Raw genomic sequence first — 18,662 nt, forward strand, 5'->3', positions numbered from 1 at the left:
CAGGGACTGGGAAGTCTGGACTTCCCTACTGAGACTGCTGCACCCGAGACCCGGACCCGGATAAGCGGAGGGGAATGGAATATATTGTTGAAGTGTTCATCAAAGAGTATGACAAACCTGATGACAATTATGATGCTAACAGTGCGGGTCTTTTAAACACCTGATGATGGTGATCATGATATGTTTGTATGCACGTGATGTAACTATGACACATTAGAAGATACTAGGTGGTTGGACGAGGCAAATACTTGGAAATGTAGTAGCCTAGAGAAGGTACTACTGAGGGTCTTCAGATATCATTGTCACCACAAGTGTGAGAAGAGAAGGCGTACCACCACATACCTCTGGTATGTAACAACTTTATTGTTCCCAACTTACAACTGTGTCGTCATGAGCACCGCACGTTGCAATGATGAGATAAAATGTCATATTTACGACTTATGAGATAAGAAAGTCATCATGATGAGATACCAACTCTGCATTTGGTGTGGGTGTGGAATAGGACGCACTCTCTGATGTCATCTGGCAGCCTCTTCCTCCTTCTTCTTTTCTTCTGCCGTCGCTGCTGACCTGCATGCATCCCAGGTGAAATGTTCATGTCTGTCATGTCATGCTGTTCTTAGTTGACGCATCAATGCTTCCGTATGTGTCCACACAGGTCCAGGTCAGTCTTTTTTTGGATCAGAACCATGGAGAGACTGGACGCCATCCGGCAGTTTAATTTACTCAGCTGGCTCCGAGGGGAGAGACAATCTAGGAAACTCATTCTCGTCATTGTTTTTGTGGCTCTCTTGTTGGATAACATGCTGCTCACCGTGGTCGGTAGGTGCAAAGCTCACATTACTATTACTAGCATTTGTGGTGGGGGTTTATTTAAAAACAATGTAATGCCACACTTCAGTGCCCCGCGAGAATAACGTCCTTGTGGAAAGGCCCGTCATGAGAACGTTGGAGACCACCAGCATTTTAGAGCATTTGAATGTCGTGCAGCTCTGTGGGATCAACAAAGATTGATGCAACTGTGAATGCGCGTGTGCACCATCACCTAACCTAGAGTGAAACAAAGTTACATGCTAGCGCTAGCTGCCACGTCCATCGTCAACATACGCTACACGGCGCCACACTTCACTTCATACATTCACAAGTTCATGTCTTCATTCCAGTCTATTTGAAAGTGTTCCAAATAATGAGTTTAGTTGTAATTTGATGTTTAGCATGTTTTGAAAGCATGCTAAGCACTGTTCCATCGAGCGTAGTTCAGTCGCTTGTGTTCAGCGTTTCCTCGCCCCATCGTGGCTCACTTTTCACGGACTTATGGTTTCGCTGATTTTTTTGTGTGTGTGCAATTTTAGTGCCTTTTTTTTTAAACGCTGTTACAGGCCTGGCTCTTTAAGAAGAACTGCACGGTGGGAAGTTGAGTGCTGTAGTTCTGTGCTTTAGCAGTAGGTTGCTGTGTCTCGCTCTCTCCTCTCTCTCCTCTGTCTGCACCGCCCATTGTCTTCTGCATCCTGATTGATTGACAATGGTCAACAGCCAATCTCCTTCGTTGTGGTCATAGCTAGCTGCAATCTAGCTAACTGTGTGAGCTGCTTGCTAACCGCCAGTAAACAATAAAAGAAGAAGTAGCTAACCGGATGACTCTGAATGGTTGCAAGTTTTCTCCCCGACAAAACCATTGTGCACCCAAAAGGCAGAGGAAGCCAGCCAACCCACAACGAGTTTCTGAAAGAAGGGAGACGTTACGCGGCTGTAGGGCGCCATTCCTGAATAAACGAGGGAAAGGCTTCTTGAGACGTCATCTGTACTTCTGTGAAGAAGGTGTCAGACGTTTTGCTCCTCATCCGAAGAGCTTCATCAGCGAACTAACAAGTGCTGGTAGCCTAGGCCTTAAATACAGTAAGAGTGGGCGGAATTGGTGTGCCAACACCCTCCTCCTATTGGTTCCTTACACTAAGCCTGGGCGGAGCAGTGGTATAATCCTATCCTGTTATTCACACCTACGATAAAAGGGAAGTGTCGCTCCCTGAATTGGGTATGAACGACTCTGATACTGGCTCGTTAGCATCTATTGTTCTGGCTCGGCCCTGGCTCCACCTCATTTGCAAGACTAAGAGCTGTGGGTTTTGGTCTCAGTAACCTGCTGAACACAGGGTCCAAATTAAACCTCAAACCACCATTCCGATTCAATGATGGGTTCTGTTGTTTGACAAAAATAGCTTCTTTTTCTCCTCTTTCAAACCATCTGTTTTCTTTGGCCAAAATCTTTACCTCGCTGTCCTGAAAAGAGTGATTGGTTGCTTTAAGGTGTAGATGTACTGCTGATTGAGGCCCACTAGAATTGTCCCTGCGATGTTGATAAAGCCTTTTTTGGAGCATTTGCTTAGTTTCCCCAATGTAGTGCTCTTTGCATTCCTCATCTTTACAGTGGATGGAATAAATCTTCGGATGAGGAGCGAAACGTCCGACACCTTCTTCACAGAAGTACAGATGACGTCTCAAGAAGCCTTTCCCTCGTTGGACAACTCCTGTACGACTGAGAGCCTACACAGACGCATTCCTGAATAAATGAATCTTAGGTTCCAGGAGGAGAACAAGGAAGAAAATACGACGACAGGCGCGATATCTTTTAATAAGGATACAAAAACGCTACAGTACTGCCAAACGGCGCCAGGACGAGAAGCCACGGTCAGAGGAGTGAAATGCAAACGAGTCACTTCATTTCTTGAGTCCAATCTAGGATGTTGATCATTAAAATTCAAACCAAATGTGAACTTTTGAGAGTGTTTAAACAAGAGAGAAACGTGAGAAAATGTTCATGCCTGTCTGAGAAAAGTGTATCAAGTGAGCGGTGGGGGCTTTTCCAGCCTTAAAACACATAGAATCATTGGAAACAAACAAGGGTGGCTACTAAATGAGGGTGACAGATGAATGCCAGCTGTGCCCTGCAGCTCCTTCCAGCCCAGTCAGGGGGCAGCATTTGGAACCACAACAGGAAACAGATAACAACGTAAAAGGATATATATAAGGAAACGAAGAATACAGTCGTCCCTCAGCACATCATGGTTTGAATTTCGTGGTTTCACAGGTTTTCTAAATATCTTAAGAAAACATCATTACTTTGTTGTTGCCTTCGGTCTACTGTAAACGTGCATATTTAAGCTAATCTTATGTTTGCTTGGCCTAAATGAAGTACAAAAATGACCAAAAAGCGCATAGAAAGACACGTTGTGATATGAGGCATTGTACACCGGCCACTAGGTGTCAGCAATGTTACATTGATGAGACAACGGCCACAGCAGGACGCGCTCGTAGTTCAAACACAAACAAGACTATACTCTTCCAATGCTACATTATTATTATTTTCTCTTATTATGTCTACTATATTGGGTAATAGGAGTGTCAAGGTGACTATAGGGGTGTTATGTCATGTCTGGAGGGCTCTAATCATGTTAAAAACAGCATTTAGAAGGCTGTAAGCAGGTTTCTATGGGCTAACCACCAGAATATTCCATTTATAAAAAAGGACTCGTACTTTGATTACGGTAGGGTCTGCAACCAATTAACTGCGATAAACGAGGGCTTACTGGACGTAAAAGTCCAATCTGTCACGTGGAACATGACAATGTAGTTGTGTTTGTGTGTTTGCCAAATAAACAGCCAGAACATTTTGAGTTTTAAACATATTTTTTAGACCCCCAGGGGTTAAAGGGCAAGGCCCAGCCAGCCTTTTGTTCGGTCAGCTGTTGAAATAACGCCATGAGACCAAAAATGAAGTTGAACAATTGAATCTTGTATTGGAGGGAATAGAAGAGTCTGCCAGGGCACTGAACCAAATCAGCTGATCCCAACCGAAGCCCTCAGAAGCCGCTAGCGTTTCCTCCCGGTTTACATACTGGATCTCTCCTTCCATTACAACTCCTTCTCTCCTCCCATCGGGTGGCCGAGGTTGGCAACAAGTGCCTTTTCTCCCAAGACTGGAGACATGTCCTTCAACCAAGTGATCCAGATAAGAAGGAAGCCTTGAGTGGGAGGAGATACGGTGTGTCCTTTGATGAGAATGTGTGTGCGTGAACAGGAAGTGACATCCAGGTGATATATTGTGTCTTTTCTGAGGAGAAGAGAGCGTGCGTCCATTGAGGCGTAACACACCATTCCAGTGTTTCCTGTAGCAGCACACGTGTCGGCCTGAGCGATGGAGCGCTGCACTGGAGTGCAAACCACACTTGAACTTCACAGGCGGCTCCGGCTCGCCATTGTTGCGTCGGGTTCAAGTCGAGTTATTTCAACGGTTCTTTGAAATGAAACGGGCCCGCAGCTAACGATTGTCTTCATAGTGGATTCATCTGAAGCTGATGCTTCCAGTCATCGAGTAGGTGGTTAGGCCCTAGACCGGGGGCAGCAACCTTTGCTCTAAAACGAGCCATTTTAAATATCTTATTTTACTTAAAACATGACGCTAACAGGTCTGCTTTCATATATGACTACAGAAATAACAAAATGTGCACATTTGAGCAGCTGAAATCAGATGCTATTCATATTGTTTTAAATCTAAAGACAATTCATCAAATAGCAAAACAGTCGTCCATGATTTGGATCATGGATGAATGGATTACTGTAATTTCCAGCGTATCCTGGAAGCCGCCATGTTTGTCTCAGGCTTTGAACCCTGCGGCTTATACGGCGACACGGCTAACTTATGTGAAAAGAACCACAGTTCCCAGAGGGAAGTGGAAGCTAACATCACGTTTGGAAGTCTTGTGCTGCGATGGTGTTTTGATCACACAAATAAAAAAAAACCCTGTGTTGTGGGCACCAGGCCTGGGACGACAATAAATCAATTCATCACACAATACATAAAAATGAAGTACGTCGCCATGTGCACGAGCAGGCAGGAAGAGAGTTCACTCTGTGCATTGCTTTCCATAGAACAACGGTGTGAATGGAGTGAGCCCTCTTCTCAGTCATACATCTCTTTGGCTTCAGTGTAACGCAGTAGAAATGATTACATTGCAATGTTTTGTCATTGGACTTTTCTTAGAAGTAAAGTTAACATCTTCTCATCTCGCTCTCGTCGACCCAATGTGGTGAATCCCATCAGACTCCCTGATATGCCCAACAGTGCCCATCATCCCGAGCTACCTGTACAGCCTGGACGTGTCGGCAGCCGTGGTGTTGAACACCTCATCACAGCAGCAGACACCCCCAGCGAGGTCGTCAGGCTCCAACGTCACAGCCGGGTCGACAGACGCTCCGACTTTCACCACTGCCGCCGCCGAGCCGCCGGACAACTCTTCCGACTGCCCCAACTCGACCGGCAAGGTGGCGACCGAGAATGTCAAAGTGGGCTTGTTGTTCGCCTCCAAGGCCACAGTGCAGCTGATAATCAACCCCTTCATTGGACCGCTCACCAACAGGTCAGCCGTGTTCAAGCATTCCTTGGCTTCATTGCTTCTGTGGCAGCAGCTTCTTCCTGATTGGCTGTCTAAAAATAGAAATAAATCCAGATCGCCTCATCGTGTGAATGTTGGAACGTACCGCATGTTTTTTTCTGCACCAACGTATCCGATTTAGTTCATCAGTTGTTCTCAACTTGCGTCCCAAAGCAAACATTTCCATCAAAAGCGAATGAAAGCCACAAAATTAGGACTTTGCCCAGATTTTCCGAAACACAAAGTCTCAACCGATTGAAATGATGTCAACATGGAAATGTTCAGCACATTTCGAACATTCATGTCTATTTTTTTTTTTTACATTGTTTTTCCAAGGAGTCCACATTTTCAGGCACAAAAATGCCCATTGACATTTTTAGGATATTTGACAGTTTAATACAGGGGCGTCCAAACTTTTTCCAGTGAAAAATGAATTGGATATTTTGTCTTTGCCAAGAAGTTCTACATGTACATATGTCAAGAAAAGCTTCGTCATGAAGGTGAAAAAGCCACTTATGAGCATCAACTTTGGTCTTTGCTCTTCTTCTCCTTCCTTACATTTTTCTTTCTTCATAAATAATTTTCCAAAAATGTCTTCTCATATGATGACTTTGTCTCCATAACATTAGAACTTCATTGTTACGAACGGCCGAGGCCGTGATTCAGGAACCAGTAATGCAGAGTCAAGGCCGTGTAACAAAAGTATGTTAATAGAAAAAAGGCAAACGAAAGTACAAAACAAACACAAGAAGAAAAGTACAACAAAAATAACTCCGGACCTAGTCGCGGGAATAATAACTGAAAACACTGCTAGCACGGAAGACTAAGCAGGGAAAAACACTGGAATATAACAAAAAGAGCTGCTAAGAAAAAGTAGCAGGAGTACCAAGAATTAGGGCTCCTGCTGAAGAACGTCAAGCAGGCAAGGTGGTACTTACAGGGGAGATGGACGTGGGTCAGAAAGCCAAAAACGCAAGGCAATGAGAATGCTGGAGTGAGCATGACAAGGTGTAGCGAAGGGTAACAATCTGGCACCGGAACTGAGTCTACACACAGCTTAAGTAGCTCTTCTGGTCAGTCACAGGTGATGACAACCGGCTCATCAGGGTGCTCAGGAGTGTGCTGCAACAGAGGACAGGTAAAGGCAGTAACGCAGCACACAATCCTGACCTTCATTTTCCAAAAGCGACCATTTCATTCTGTTTACTTTGTTTCTCGTGATATTGACTTCAACCAAACTGAGGCAAAATAGATTGCCCAGTGACCTGAAAGTCCTCTGTGAATCATCACTTGTGGTGGAGGAGGGGTTTGACCCTAGGACCTACCGTATGTTCCCTGGGACTAGATGCATTGGGGGTTTTGTCGGCAACAAGCTTGCAAACATACAAAGACTGCAAGCTAGCGAGCTAGCGATGACACAGGAGACTTTTTAAAATAAAGCTAATAAAAATATACTTGTTTAATATACAAAAGCTCTTTTTACAGAAGGGCTTTCTAATCTCAGTGGGCGTGGTAAGCTCAACATTCAAGTAGTGAGAACCACTAGGAGAAGCTTGTGTGTGTATGAGACGTTAAACGTTGGAACAGACGGGGGGGCCACTGCTCAATGTCCAAATATTGGGAAAAAGTGATTTGCCCCCCCCCAGGGAAAACATATCTGTGGATTATGAGACCAAAAGATCCTCAAACGTTAGACATCATGCAGAGATCTAAAGAAATTCAGGAACAAATGAGAACATATGTAGTTGAGATCTATCAGTGTGGAAAAGGTTATAAAGCCATTACTAAAGCTTTGGGACTCCAGCCAACCAAAACGAGAGCCAAACTGTGGTGAAGCTTCCCAGGAGTGGCCGGCCAACCAAAATGACCCCAAGAGCGCAGCCAAGACTCATCTGAGAGGTCACAAAAGACCCCACAACAACATCTAAAGAAGTGCAGGCCTCACTTGCCTCAGTTAAGGTCAGAGTTCATGACTCCACCATAAGAAAGACACTGGGGAAAAACATGTTCCAAGACCAAAACCACTGCTGAATAAAAACAACTTTAAGGCTCCGAAAACGGGCCGCACGGTGGTTAGCACGTTGGCCAATACAGGAACAGCCTGGAGATGGGAAGACCTGGGTTCGATTCTCCCTTGGGCATTTCTGTGTGGAGTTTGCATGTTCTCCCCGTGTGTGCGTGGGTTTTCTCCGGGTACTCCGGCTTCCTCCCACATTCCCAAAAACATGCATGTTAGGTTAATTGGCGACTCTAAATTGTCCATAGGTATGAATGTGAGTGTGAATGGTTGTTTGTCTATATGTGCCCTGTGATTGGCTGGCCACCAGTCCAGGGTGTACCCCGCCTGTCGCTCGAAGTCAGCTGGGATAGGCTCCAGCATGCCCCGCGACCCTAATGAGGATGAAGCGGTATAGAAAATGGATGGATGGATGGGCTCCAAAAACATCTTGATGATCCCCAAGACCTTTGGGAAAATACTCAAAAGTTGAACTTTTTGGAAGGTGTGTGTCCCATTACATCATAGCAAGAGTAAAACACGGTGGTGGTAGTGTGATGGTCTTCAGGACCTGGAAGACCTGCTGTGATCAATGGAAGCATGAATTGTGCTGAAGGAGAATGTTGGTGACCTCAAGCTGAAAGCAACTTGGGTTCTGCAGCAGGACAATGATCCAAAACACACCAGCAAGTCCATTTCTGAATGGATGAAGACTTTGGAGTGGTCTAGTCCAAGTCCTGACCTGAATCCTATTGAGATGCTGAGGCATGACCTTCAAAAGGAAAAGCCTCCAATGTGGCTGAATGACAACAATTGTGCAAAATTCCTCCCCAGCACTGGAAGAGACTCATTGCAAGTTATCACAAACGCTTGATTGCAGTTGTTGCTGCTAAGGGGGGCCCAACCACTTATTAGCTTTAGGGGGCCATCACTTTTTCACACAGGGACATGTAGCTTTGGATGTTTTTATCCCTTCAGAATAAAAGGTTTCATGTAAAAAGTGCATCAAGTGTTAAATACATTCAAGATTCAAGATTGAAGAGTTTTATTGTCATATGCACAGTAGAACAGGTGGTTCTGCTATGCAATGAAATTCTTGTTCTGTTCATTCTCCCAGCAGAAAGAAAAAGAAAAACACAAGAAAATGAATAAGAACAGAAGAAACATTAATAACAATAAAGACATTAGCTTTTTCAAAATGGGGACTTGGAAGAGCCTTCAAAGCACCTTTCATGTTGCTGTAGACTTGGTCCAGGATGCTATTTGCCCTCGTGGGAAAGCCTACATGCTGGTAACATTCAGGGAGAACAGTCCCGAGGCTCTGTGTCCACAAGACGCCGAAGTCCAATCGTCCCGGCAAGCGGCAAATGTCCCCAACCGGACCGCCGAGTCCGGTAAATCCTCCGTCCAGCCAGGCCTCCGCGAGCACACAGCACTCTCTGATCTCCCGTAGCTGCAATCCTTGCTCTCACCTCGTCCATCCTGTCTTCGAGAGAGCGGACGCTGGCCAGCAGCAGGCTCGGCAGCGGTGGCCCAGTGGCTACAGCCTTTAGCCTAGCACGCAGGCCGCCCCTCCTGCCTCGCCTCCGTCCCGGACGCTCCTGGGCATTCAGCTCACCAGGCCCGCAGGCTGCTGCGTCCTCCCGACGCAGAAGAAAGCCAGTCCGAGAGGCTGAACGAAAGCGCATGGTGAACCCTGCCGATGTTCAAAAGTTGTCTCTGTGCTGCAATGCAACGCAGCACGTTGAATGTCCAACACGAACAACAAAATAGCAAAAAAATAGAAAGAAAACGGGAGAGTGAAACAGACGTCTGCCACGGAGGGCGCCATCTTGCTGTTTATACATTCGATAAATGCAAATACAAATAAATAAACAATAACAAATAACAATAAATAAATAATAAATAACAAATAAATACAAATACATTCGAGTGTATGTGTTTTTTGTTTGTGGGTACAATGTACACAGAAATGTACACGATATTTTTGCATGGCTTAAAGTAATGAAGTAACCAATCAATCAGTCATGAGATTTTGTATCCAGTATACTTTTAGGAAATGGGATTAGGATGTGGGACTACAGATGACAAATAGCCTTTGGGCTAATTCTGGCACACTGACAGAAATGTCTGTTAATCTGCACAGTCCCTGCGAATAAATAAATAAATAAATAAATAACGTACTTGTTTGGTGTAAGAACAATAACAATAACAATAATTTATCTGTAGCTTGGTGAATATGTATTTATGAAGAAGTCCCAAAGGAGACTGTACTTCCTGAGAAGACTGAGGAAATTTGGCATGTCCACCACAATCCTGAGTTGCTTCTACAGATGCACTATGGAAAGTGTCCTTACCGCCTCCATCACTGTTTGGTACGGTAACTGTACAACACGTGATAGGAAGGCACTCCAGCGGGTGATCAAGACCTCACAGAACATTGTTGGGGCAGCCCTCCCCTCACTGCAAGACATTTATAAAACTAGAGTCCTACGCAGAACACACAACCTCATCAAGGACAGCACACATCCACAACACTCATTATTCACACTCCTACCGTCAGGCAGACGCTACAGGAGTTTGAAGTCCAGGACCACAAGGCTGGCAAACAGCTTTTACCCACAGGCCATCAGGCTTCTCAACGAAGCACTCTCACACACGCCGCACGCAACACACGCACACACTCATAGCACTTTATTATTTATTTTATTTATTTATTTATTTATTTATTTGTATTATTTATTTGTATTAATGTCTCTTCTGTTGTTGTTGCTTAATTTATTGGTATTTATGTTTCTTATGTTCTTATTCTTTCTTGTGTTTTCTTTCTTTTCTTGGGAGAATGAACAGAATAAGAGTTTCATTGCATAGCAGAACTACCTGTTTTACTGTGCACATGACAATAAAACTCTTGAATCTTGAATGTAGGTCACATGATGTAAATGCAGCATTGATGTTGCTTTTTGGAGGTTTTTTCAGAATGCTTTAGAGGCAGAATAGGTGCGTCCCATTAAGTGCACTCTTAGCCCACTCTTTTCATCTCTAGGATTAGGGTTCGGGTTTTGGGTTTTTGTATCTTTAGAACACACAGGAAAGACAAAGACACGTGTCTTTGTGACATGTCTCACATGTCTCACATAAGGATTGTGGATGATGGGCAAAATGACTAAAAAAGTCATTTAATTCTCCTTTAAATATACAGTAGGTAACGTGGGTTAGTTTACAAAATGTAAAATACCAACGTGGCCCCCGCCTCTGTTTGGGCACCCCTCATGCACACCATATAGATGCAGAGAGATGGTGTCTTTTTGGAGAAACATTCTTTTTAAAAAATCCATTTTTATGTCCCTAGGATCGGATACCAGCTTCCGATATTCATTGGCTTCTGCATCATGTTTAGCTCTACAATCAGTAAGTTCCAAAACACGTTTCATATCGTCAAAATGAAGAGGAGGGGGAAAAGTGTCTGCTTCATATCTGATGTGTCGTCGCCTATTTTCTGTTTTCCTTCTTCTCGTCAAGTGTTTGCCTTCTCCTCGAGCTACGCGTTGCTGTTTGTGGCCAGATCCCTGCAAGGTGTGGGCTCCTCCTGCTCATCTGTGGCCGGTAAGACCATAATCCCGATTTATGGCTCTTATCTACACATTGGTTGGTATTTGAAAATGCATGACAGTGGGGGAAATAATGACTTGATCCCAAACAGATTTGGTAAGTTTACCCCCTGACAAAGACATGACTAGTCCATCATTTTTATGGTCCGTTTATTTTAACAGTGAAAGACAGAACATCCCCCCCAAAAAATCCAGAATCCACTTTGGTATTTAGTAAAGCAACACATGCAGACATGCTAACAACTTAACTCTTTGCTCTTTTTGCCCATTTTTGCTGTCATTTTTTTTCTTTCTTCAGAAATAGTTTTCATACATTTTCTTCTCATAGTATTATGACTTTATCACCATAATAGTTTGACTTCATTCCCATAATATGATCACTTTATTAAAAAAAAATATTTTGTTTTGTTTGTTTCCCATATTACGACTTAAAAACATTTTTTTTGGAATATTCAAACTTCATGCTACTAAAATGATTTCATGATTTTTTCCTCAAAGTATTATGATGATATTGTCATCAAATTTTCTTGTTAATTACAGCTTTTTTTTCTGAATATTTTGACTTTATTCTTGTAAAATGATTGCTTACTCAACCAAATTTTCCAAAAATTACAATTTTATTTTGTGTGGTTGTTTTTCCATAAATTTTTTTCTCTGAATAGTCATACTTTATGCTACTAAAACGATGTGATTTTTTTACCTCATAATATTACGATGATATTCTTGTAAAATTGTGAATGTGCTGTGGGCCAATAAAAAAACAGCCACGGGTCGCAAATGGCCCTCGTGCCGCACCCTGGTCGAATAGTTTCTCGTGACAAACACACACTCACACAGCACAACTACAGTTGCACAACACTGAAAGTTCCTGGGCTTTTGGTGGAAAAGCGTCTTTATGGGGTAAACTTACCAAATCAGAAGAGTTTTAAATAAATACTTTCCCCACACAGATAAAATTGTAGAATATGAGAATGAAATACTCCCATGTATTTGTGTGTATTTTCAGGGATGGGCATGCTTGCAAGTGTGTACACAGATGATAAGGAGAGAGGACATGCTCTAGGGATTGCCCTCGGAGGTCTGGCAATGGGAGTTTTAGGTATGCCGACATACAACTAAAACATTTCAAGTGTAACACGCCATACAAGTATCGGGATACTTGGCCTAGGATGTCCTTGAGTCTTTGCGCTTGGCTGATCATCCAGCAGGTGTTTGTTGAAGTCATGGCTGTCCGCAGGCCAGGCTGGCTCCTCCACACCAAATTCACCTTTGCCTTTATGTACGTTCATCAAGGGTTCCTAATTGGGGTGTCATGAGATCTTGTGTCATCTCACGAGATTAAAAAATGCCACTAGTCCTGGGACCATAATAAATAAATTCATCACACGATAAATGAAAATGAACTCAACAATTTTGCTGGCCTCGACACGTTACCATGTGCATGCGTGAGGGACGTCTCGATCCACAGCTTTTGGATTCACTTTTTTTATAGTCTTGCCGATCCGGTCCGCTAGTGATCCTTTTTTATATATTTTTAATCAGAAGCTTTTGTTACAAACATGAACTCGTGGAATTGAGTATGGTTATGAAAATATCTCTTCAAAGAATGCAAGCAAAGTGTTGCTGAACGTACTTTTTTATTCCACAGCGTGAGCAACAATATTGTTTGGCTTTTGGAACAAACCTCTGTGAGTCAGCTCCCTAATCCAATAAAAGATAAAACTGGGAAAAAAAGTGTGTGCTAAATACTGTTAGGGTAGGACTAATCATTTGACATGATTATAGATCAATTTGTGGTGTGATTTTGATTTTTTTTTTTAACAAACTCTCTTCAGCGCAATAGTAATTTATTGACAGTCCCTAGTATAAACAACCGGCAGTTAGTAGCAGCACAGAAATGTTTCATGGGGGTGCCAATAAGTTGATACCTGAAATGTCTGGATGACCATTGGCTTGATCTAAGTAGATCAAAGGCATTCAGCAACTACTTCGGCAGATTCCAACCGTTCAAACATCAAACCATTCAATAATTCAGGACATTTGTGCTATTATCCACATCACAGCAATTCCTGTTTTTACAAAATGCTGAATGCCTTTGATCTAATTAGATCAAAGGCATTCATTTCTCAACAGATTCCAACCATTCCAACATCAACATGGACACTTTCCTGCTCATTTGTGTTTGTTCACCCCCTCATCCAGCCTACGCATTCACACGAAATGTCTCGTGATATTGCAGTCATCTAATTCCTAATACTCTTGTCCATGTCCAAATAAGTAATGTCGCAGTTTGGTTTTCTTGTGCTATGAAAATGTTGAGGAGAGAAAGAAGGAAGGAGAAAGTGTCATAACTGATGATCCAGTTTGTTCTTTCCAGTTGGACCCCCATTTGGTAGCGTGATGTACGAGTTTGTGGGGAAGACTGCTCCTTTCCTCATTCTGGCATTCCTGGCGTTGTTTGATGGAGGTACACAAGCATTCCAATATTTCACACCACAAAAAACAAGAATGCTTCCTCCAGACGCTTCATGCTTTGTAGCTCTCCCACTGGATTTGATTTCATTCCATTTGAAACAAATGTTTCTTTACAGCTCTACAGCTCTTTGCACTTCAGCCCACCAAAGTAGAACCAGAGGTGAGCACGTTCACCTCATTGTTGGGAATCCAGGCTACTGGACTCTTCTGTTTGTTTGTTGAAGATGCTTCACGGTTGGTCCAAAAGCCTTCTTCACTTGGAAAATGCAGGTGTGGCGTTTGCTCATTTGAAAGAGGAGTGAAGGAAGTATGTCGAACCAAACCCCACAATTACGTTTTAGAATGGAATACTTTTGGACGAAATGTGAAACGTCTTCAACAAACAAGAAGAGCCCAGTTGCCTCGGTTCAGCCCTTTTGGTTGAACTAAACGTTGGAGCTTTTGTCTTTCACAGAGCCAAAAGGGGACCCCACTGTTGACCCTCATGAAGGATCCGTACATTTTAATTGCATCTGGTAAGAGCCTAAAACCTGGACAGTATTGGCACAAAATGACAGGAATGTTCTAGTATGGAAACATGCCTTTTGTTTCGGGTCGTGCATGAAAAGGTGCATTCAATTGTCATAGTTTATAACGGCGTTGTCGTGGGAAACATATCTTTCCAGACAAAGAGGAACATGTATCCATTGAATCCTTGATCTTACTTTGCAGGGGCCATTTGTTTTGGGAACATGGCCATCGCCATGCTGGAGCCAACCCTGCCAATCTGGATGATGGAGACCATGTGTTCCAGGAAATGGCAGCTAGGTACGGTAGTTTGTCATTTGGATACGATGCAAACACATCCATGTGCGGCTCACTTTGACATCTTCATCTGGATCCCATTGACAGAAAACACAGCACACTTCCAGGTTATGTTGTCCAAAATCTGCTCCTGATGACATATTCTCATCAAGTGACTCATATTAAACATACACTGATGCTTTTTGGAAACTTTCACTTTCAGTCTTGTTAGGTAGAAGTTTATCAGTGGGGTGCAGCTTTCCCTTTCGGCCTCGCAAAGTGGCTCCAAAAATATCATGTCCCAGCCCATCTTCAGGTCACCCCACCTTGTGTGCTGGTGACTTGTGTGGAAGCTGCTGTGTGTGCTTTCACTGGTTTGCTTGTCACGTCCCCCTCAAGGTGGGCACCTCTCTTTGTGCTGCAGCCCGTGATGGTCTTCATCCCCTGCCACACCTCCTTCATGTCGTTGTTCTGCATCCTCTCTTCTATTTTCCTTCTGTGCTGCTCCTTAGCTGGACTCTTAGTTCCTTCTGTACCCGCTTCAGATCTTGTGTACCACATGTCTTCTTCTTCAGGTCCAGAAGGTCTTTGATGTCACTTGATATTCAGGGCCTGTTGTTGGCAAAGCAGCGTACGGTCCTTGATGGCACAAGTTGATGCAGTCGACCATTTCTTCCATATTCTCACTAGGGACCACTTCCTGAATGCGTGTGCAGTTATTAGTAATTTCCTCACCCTTTTGTGTATGTTGAGGTTTGAGCAGGACCAGGATGTGGTGTGCCTTCCCCAGTGCTGGCATTATCTTTGATGTTTGCATACATTAGGTGTATAGTCCTGTTGCCCCTGGTGTTACCGTCCACATACTGGAAGAACAGAGATAAGCTCCTCACACTTGGCTTGTCACCCTCCCTCTGTAACTGGGTGTTTAACTTTCTAACAGGCAGGCCCCAGTCAGTCAGAGTCCACAATCGCACATCCAGCTCAAGAATTGTGAGCACTGGGACCCCACAGGGGTGTGTGCTGAGTCCGCTCCTCTACACGCTCTTCACCTACGATTGCGTGGCCTCCCAGAACAACACCAGCATCATTAAATTTGCAGATGACACTACAGTCATCGGACTGATCACTGGTGGTGTTGAAACATCATACAGAAGAGAGGTGGCGGACCTCATAGCTTGGTGCCGTGATAACAATCTCCTTCTCAATACAGATAAGACTAAAGAGATGATCATCGACCCAAGAACAAGGGAAAAGGAGCCGCATAGACCCCTGTTTATTGATGACACTGAGGTGGAGAGGGTGAAAACCTTCAAGTTCCTTGGCACACACATCAGCGAGGACCTCACCTGGTCTCACAACACCCAACAAATTCTGAAGAAGTCCCAAAGGAGACTGTACTTCCTGAGAAGACTGAGGAAATTTGGCATGTCCACCACAATCCTGAGTTGCTTCTACAGATGCACTATGGAAAGTGTCCTTACCGCCTCCATCACTGTTTGGTACGGTAACTGTACAACACGTGATAGGAAGGCACTCCAGCGGGTGATCAAGACCTCACAGAACATTGTTGGGGCAGCCCTCCCCTCACTGCAAGACATTTATAAAACTAGAGTCCTACGAAGAACACACAACCTCATCAAGGACAGCACACATCCACAACACTCATTATTCACACTCCTACCGTCAGGCAGACGCTACAGGAGTTTGAAGTCCAGGACCACAAGGCTGGCAAACAGCTTTTACCCACAGGCCATCAGGCTTCTCAACGAAGCACTCACACACGCCGCACGCAACACACACACACTCATAGCACTTTATTTATTTATTTTATTTATTGGTATTAATGTCTCTTCTGTTGTTGTTGCTTAATTTATTGGTATTTATGTTTCTTATGTTCTTATTCTTTTTCTTGTGTTTTCTTCCTTTTCTTGGGAGAATGAACAGAATAAGAGTTTCATTGCATAGTAGAACTGCTGTTTTACTGTGCATATGACAATAAAACTCTTGAATCTTGAAGACGGTAGGACTCTCCAAGCAGGACATTTATTGATCCAGTCACGGATCACACACACCTTTGTCAACTTGTTAGAGAACAGCACGTTGTGTAAAAAGTAGTAAACCATTCAAAAGTTTAGAGAAGGTCAAATGAAGTTCACCTGGGTTTTAGCTCCATCCTGAAATGTCACCCAGAAGCCCAATATCACAAACTTTTTGTGAGTAGTGTATGTTACTTTCCCAAGTTAGTTGAAGGTGCAGCGCTTCTACAAAACAAAAGATAGTAACCAAAATGTACACCTCCCCTGCCCCACCACCTTACTAAGATAAGTCTTTGTAGCTTCAGCAAACACACATTTTGCTAAATGAATAGTCAATTCCCGTTGCTTCCCTTGAGCGTTAAACAGTGTGTAGGAGATGTTCCTGCCAGGCGTCACGGTATCCAAATAGGCAGCACAACTTTCCAGCCCTCACTTAGCTGTTCATTCACAGCTGGAAAGTTACAAGGGCGTTACTTTAGAACGATGATTCCCAAACTTCTCACTGTCCCCAGACATGTACCCCCCTACTCCTGCACACTGAAAAAACATAAACCACAATAAGCACACATGAAAACATCTTAGTTTGATATAGTTGATCGATTATTATATGATTATATAATTGATTTTTTTGGAAAAGGAAAAGGAAATCTTCACGGCTGATAGATTGGTGCAGATTTCCTACATTTTGGGGGAATCCTTACATATGAAAGCAATCTTATCCACCGATCTTATTACCACCACAAAGGTCTGAATGTCAGCCATCGTCCCCTTTTGCTCTGCCAGACTGACAGCTAGCAATCGAGTTCAAGCTAAAGCTATCTTTGCTCATTGACTTCTACTTACTTTTGTTTGATGATCTGAAACACTTAAGTGAGACAAACATGCACAAAATAAGAAACCAGGAAGGGCCAAACCCTTTTTCACACCACTGGACTCAGACAGCCAGTCCACCTTAAAAGACCTTATTTTGGACTTGAGCTTGGTGGAGCCGCACAACCGGTTGTGACCTGGGCTTAATAGAACTTCTTCTGATCCTCCATTTATTTTGATGTAGATTTTGCAGGTGGCGTGCCCCTGCTTCCCTAAGTTGCGTTCTTTCTCAGCAATGCCAACTTTTGGTCGGATGCTGATTTTGATGTAGACCAGGGGTCTCCAAGGTTCTGTCTTTTGAGAGCCACTTTTGCCAAATGAAAATGTCATTTTTATGGGTGTCCCAGAACGGGGATCTACTGTAGGACGTTCCAGAATGCTGTTCATACCTTGAATTTTCCGTGTGTCGTTATTTTGCCATTTTGCTGTTGTTATCATTTTTATGTCACTATTTGTAATCTGTGCCACCGTTTGCCGAAACCGAACCCAAAGTGACGCTGTGGGGATGACGTGGATTTTGTGACAAAACGTCGTACTACACTGAAGGCACACAACTCAAAATGCAGACTAACATGATAGTCTGTATGTCCCGATGTTTGTGGGGGGGTAGCGACTTGTGTACTGTGTGTTGTGAACGAGCTGCACCGTAGAAACAACCACATTTGTCCATGTTTACATTTTTTATTGCTTTGCTCCTTTAGTCTGCCGCATATGAAGTCTTGGTCAGATAAAAGTAGGACGATGAACAGGATATTAGGGTGTCACAAGTCTTCATTAGAACCAAGGGAAGATGCACAGCAGCTCAATGATGAAACCCTGATACAATCTGCTTATCTTCCACACCTTCAGTCTTTGCCACCTCCTGGTTGTTCTCTCTGTGTGTCCAGGAGTCGCTTTCTTGCCGGCATCCATCTCCTACCTTCTTGGAACCTACATCTTTGGAACACTGGCAACCAAGATTGGGAGGTAGGAGGGAAACAGGCCTTATCTATCCTCAGTGGTTCGTTTGCTCCCTCGGGTGGGAAGCGATATCTGTTTCCGCTTTTCAAAATTAGATTTTGGTGTTTTTAATGCTAGTGAGCCTGGCCTGCGTGACGCTTCAGTGCATCCATGATGTCTGCGTGGAAAGGTTGGTTTTGAATACTTTAGACCTGCAGGGCTTATCAACTGGTGGGTCGTGGATCCATAGTGGGTGGATTGTAGACTACTACACGCAAAATATGTAATTCTACAGAGACCACACTTTCATTAGCACAAATGATACTTCAAGTTTACTCATAGATGTCATCGTCTCACAACGGTTAAACAATGTCTCCGCAGTGTAGGTAGAACATTATTATATTACAAAATACTAGCTAATAATCAAAGACACAAATTCTGATCACTCAACATCTTTTTATGTCTAAAATAATATCTCTTTGATGAGTTTCAGTGGTACAAAATAACTTGAAAATCTCTGGAA

At 43.5% G+C, this 18,662-nt stretch overlaps 1 protein-coding gene across 4 annotated transcripts in view; it reads left to right on the plus strand.

Annotated features, from left to right (window-relative positions):
* Positions 1-516: 516 nt before the first annotated feature.
* LOC129192775 (synaptic vesicular amine transporter-like) overlaps positions 517-18,662 on the plus strand; it is a 32,633-nt gene continuing 14,487 nt past the window's right edge. For 2 of the 4 annotated variants that reach the window (XM_054797096.1, XM_054797099.1), the window contains exons 1-10: positions 599-822; positions 5,099-5,414; positions 10,778-10,836; positions 10,948-11,031; positions 12,043-12,135; positions 13,414-13,503; positions 13,628-13,671; positions 13,966-14,026; positions 14,223-14,318; positions 18,088-18,166. In XM_054797096.1, the coding sequence (XP_054653071.1) occupies positions 645-822; positions 5,099-5,414; positions 10,778-10,836; positions 10,948-11,031; positions 12,043-12,135; positions 13,414-13,503; positions 13,628-13,671; positions 13,966-14,026; positions 14,223-14,318; positions 18,088-18,166 (1,100 nt within the window). In that variant the 5' untranslated portion in view covers positions 599-644. The other 2 variants (XM_054797097.1, XM_054797098.1) reach the window with 2 other exon arrangements.

Source organism: Dunckerocampus dactyliophorus, chromosome 13 (assembly GCF_027744805.1).
Source record: "Dunckerocampus dactyliophorus isolate RoL2022-P2 chromosome 13, RoL_Ddac_1.1, whole genome shotgun sequence".
Taxonomy (NCBI): domain Eukaryota; kingdom Metazoa; phylum Chordata; class Actinopteri; order Syngnathiformes; family Syngnathidae; genus Dunckerocampus; species Dunckerocampus dactyliophorus.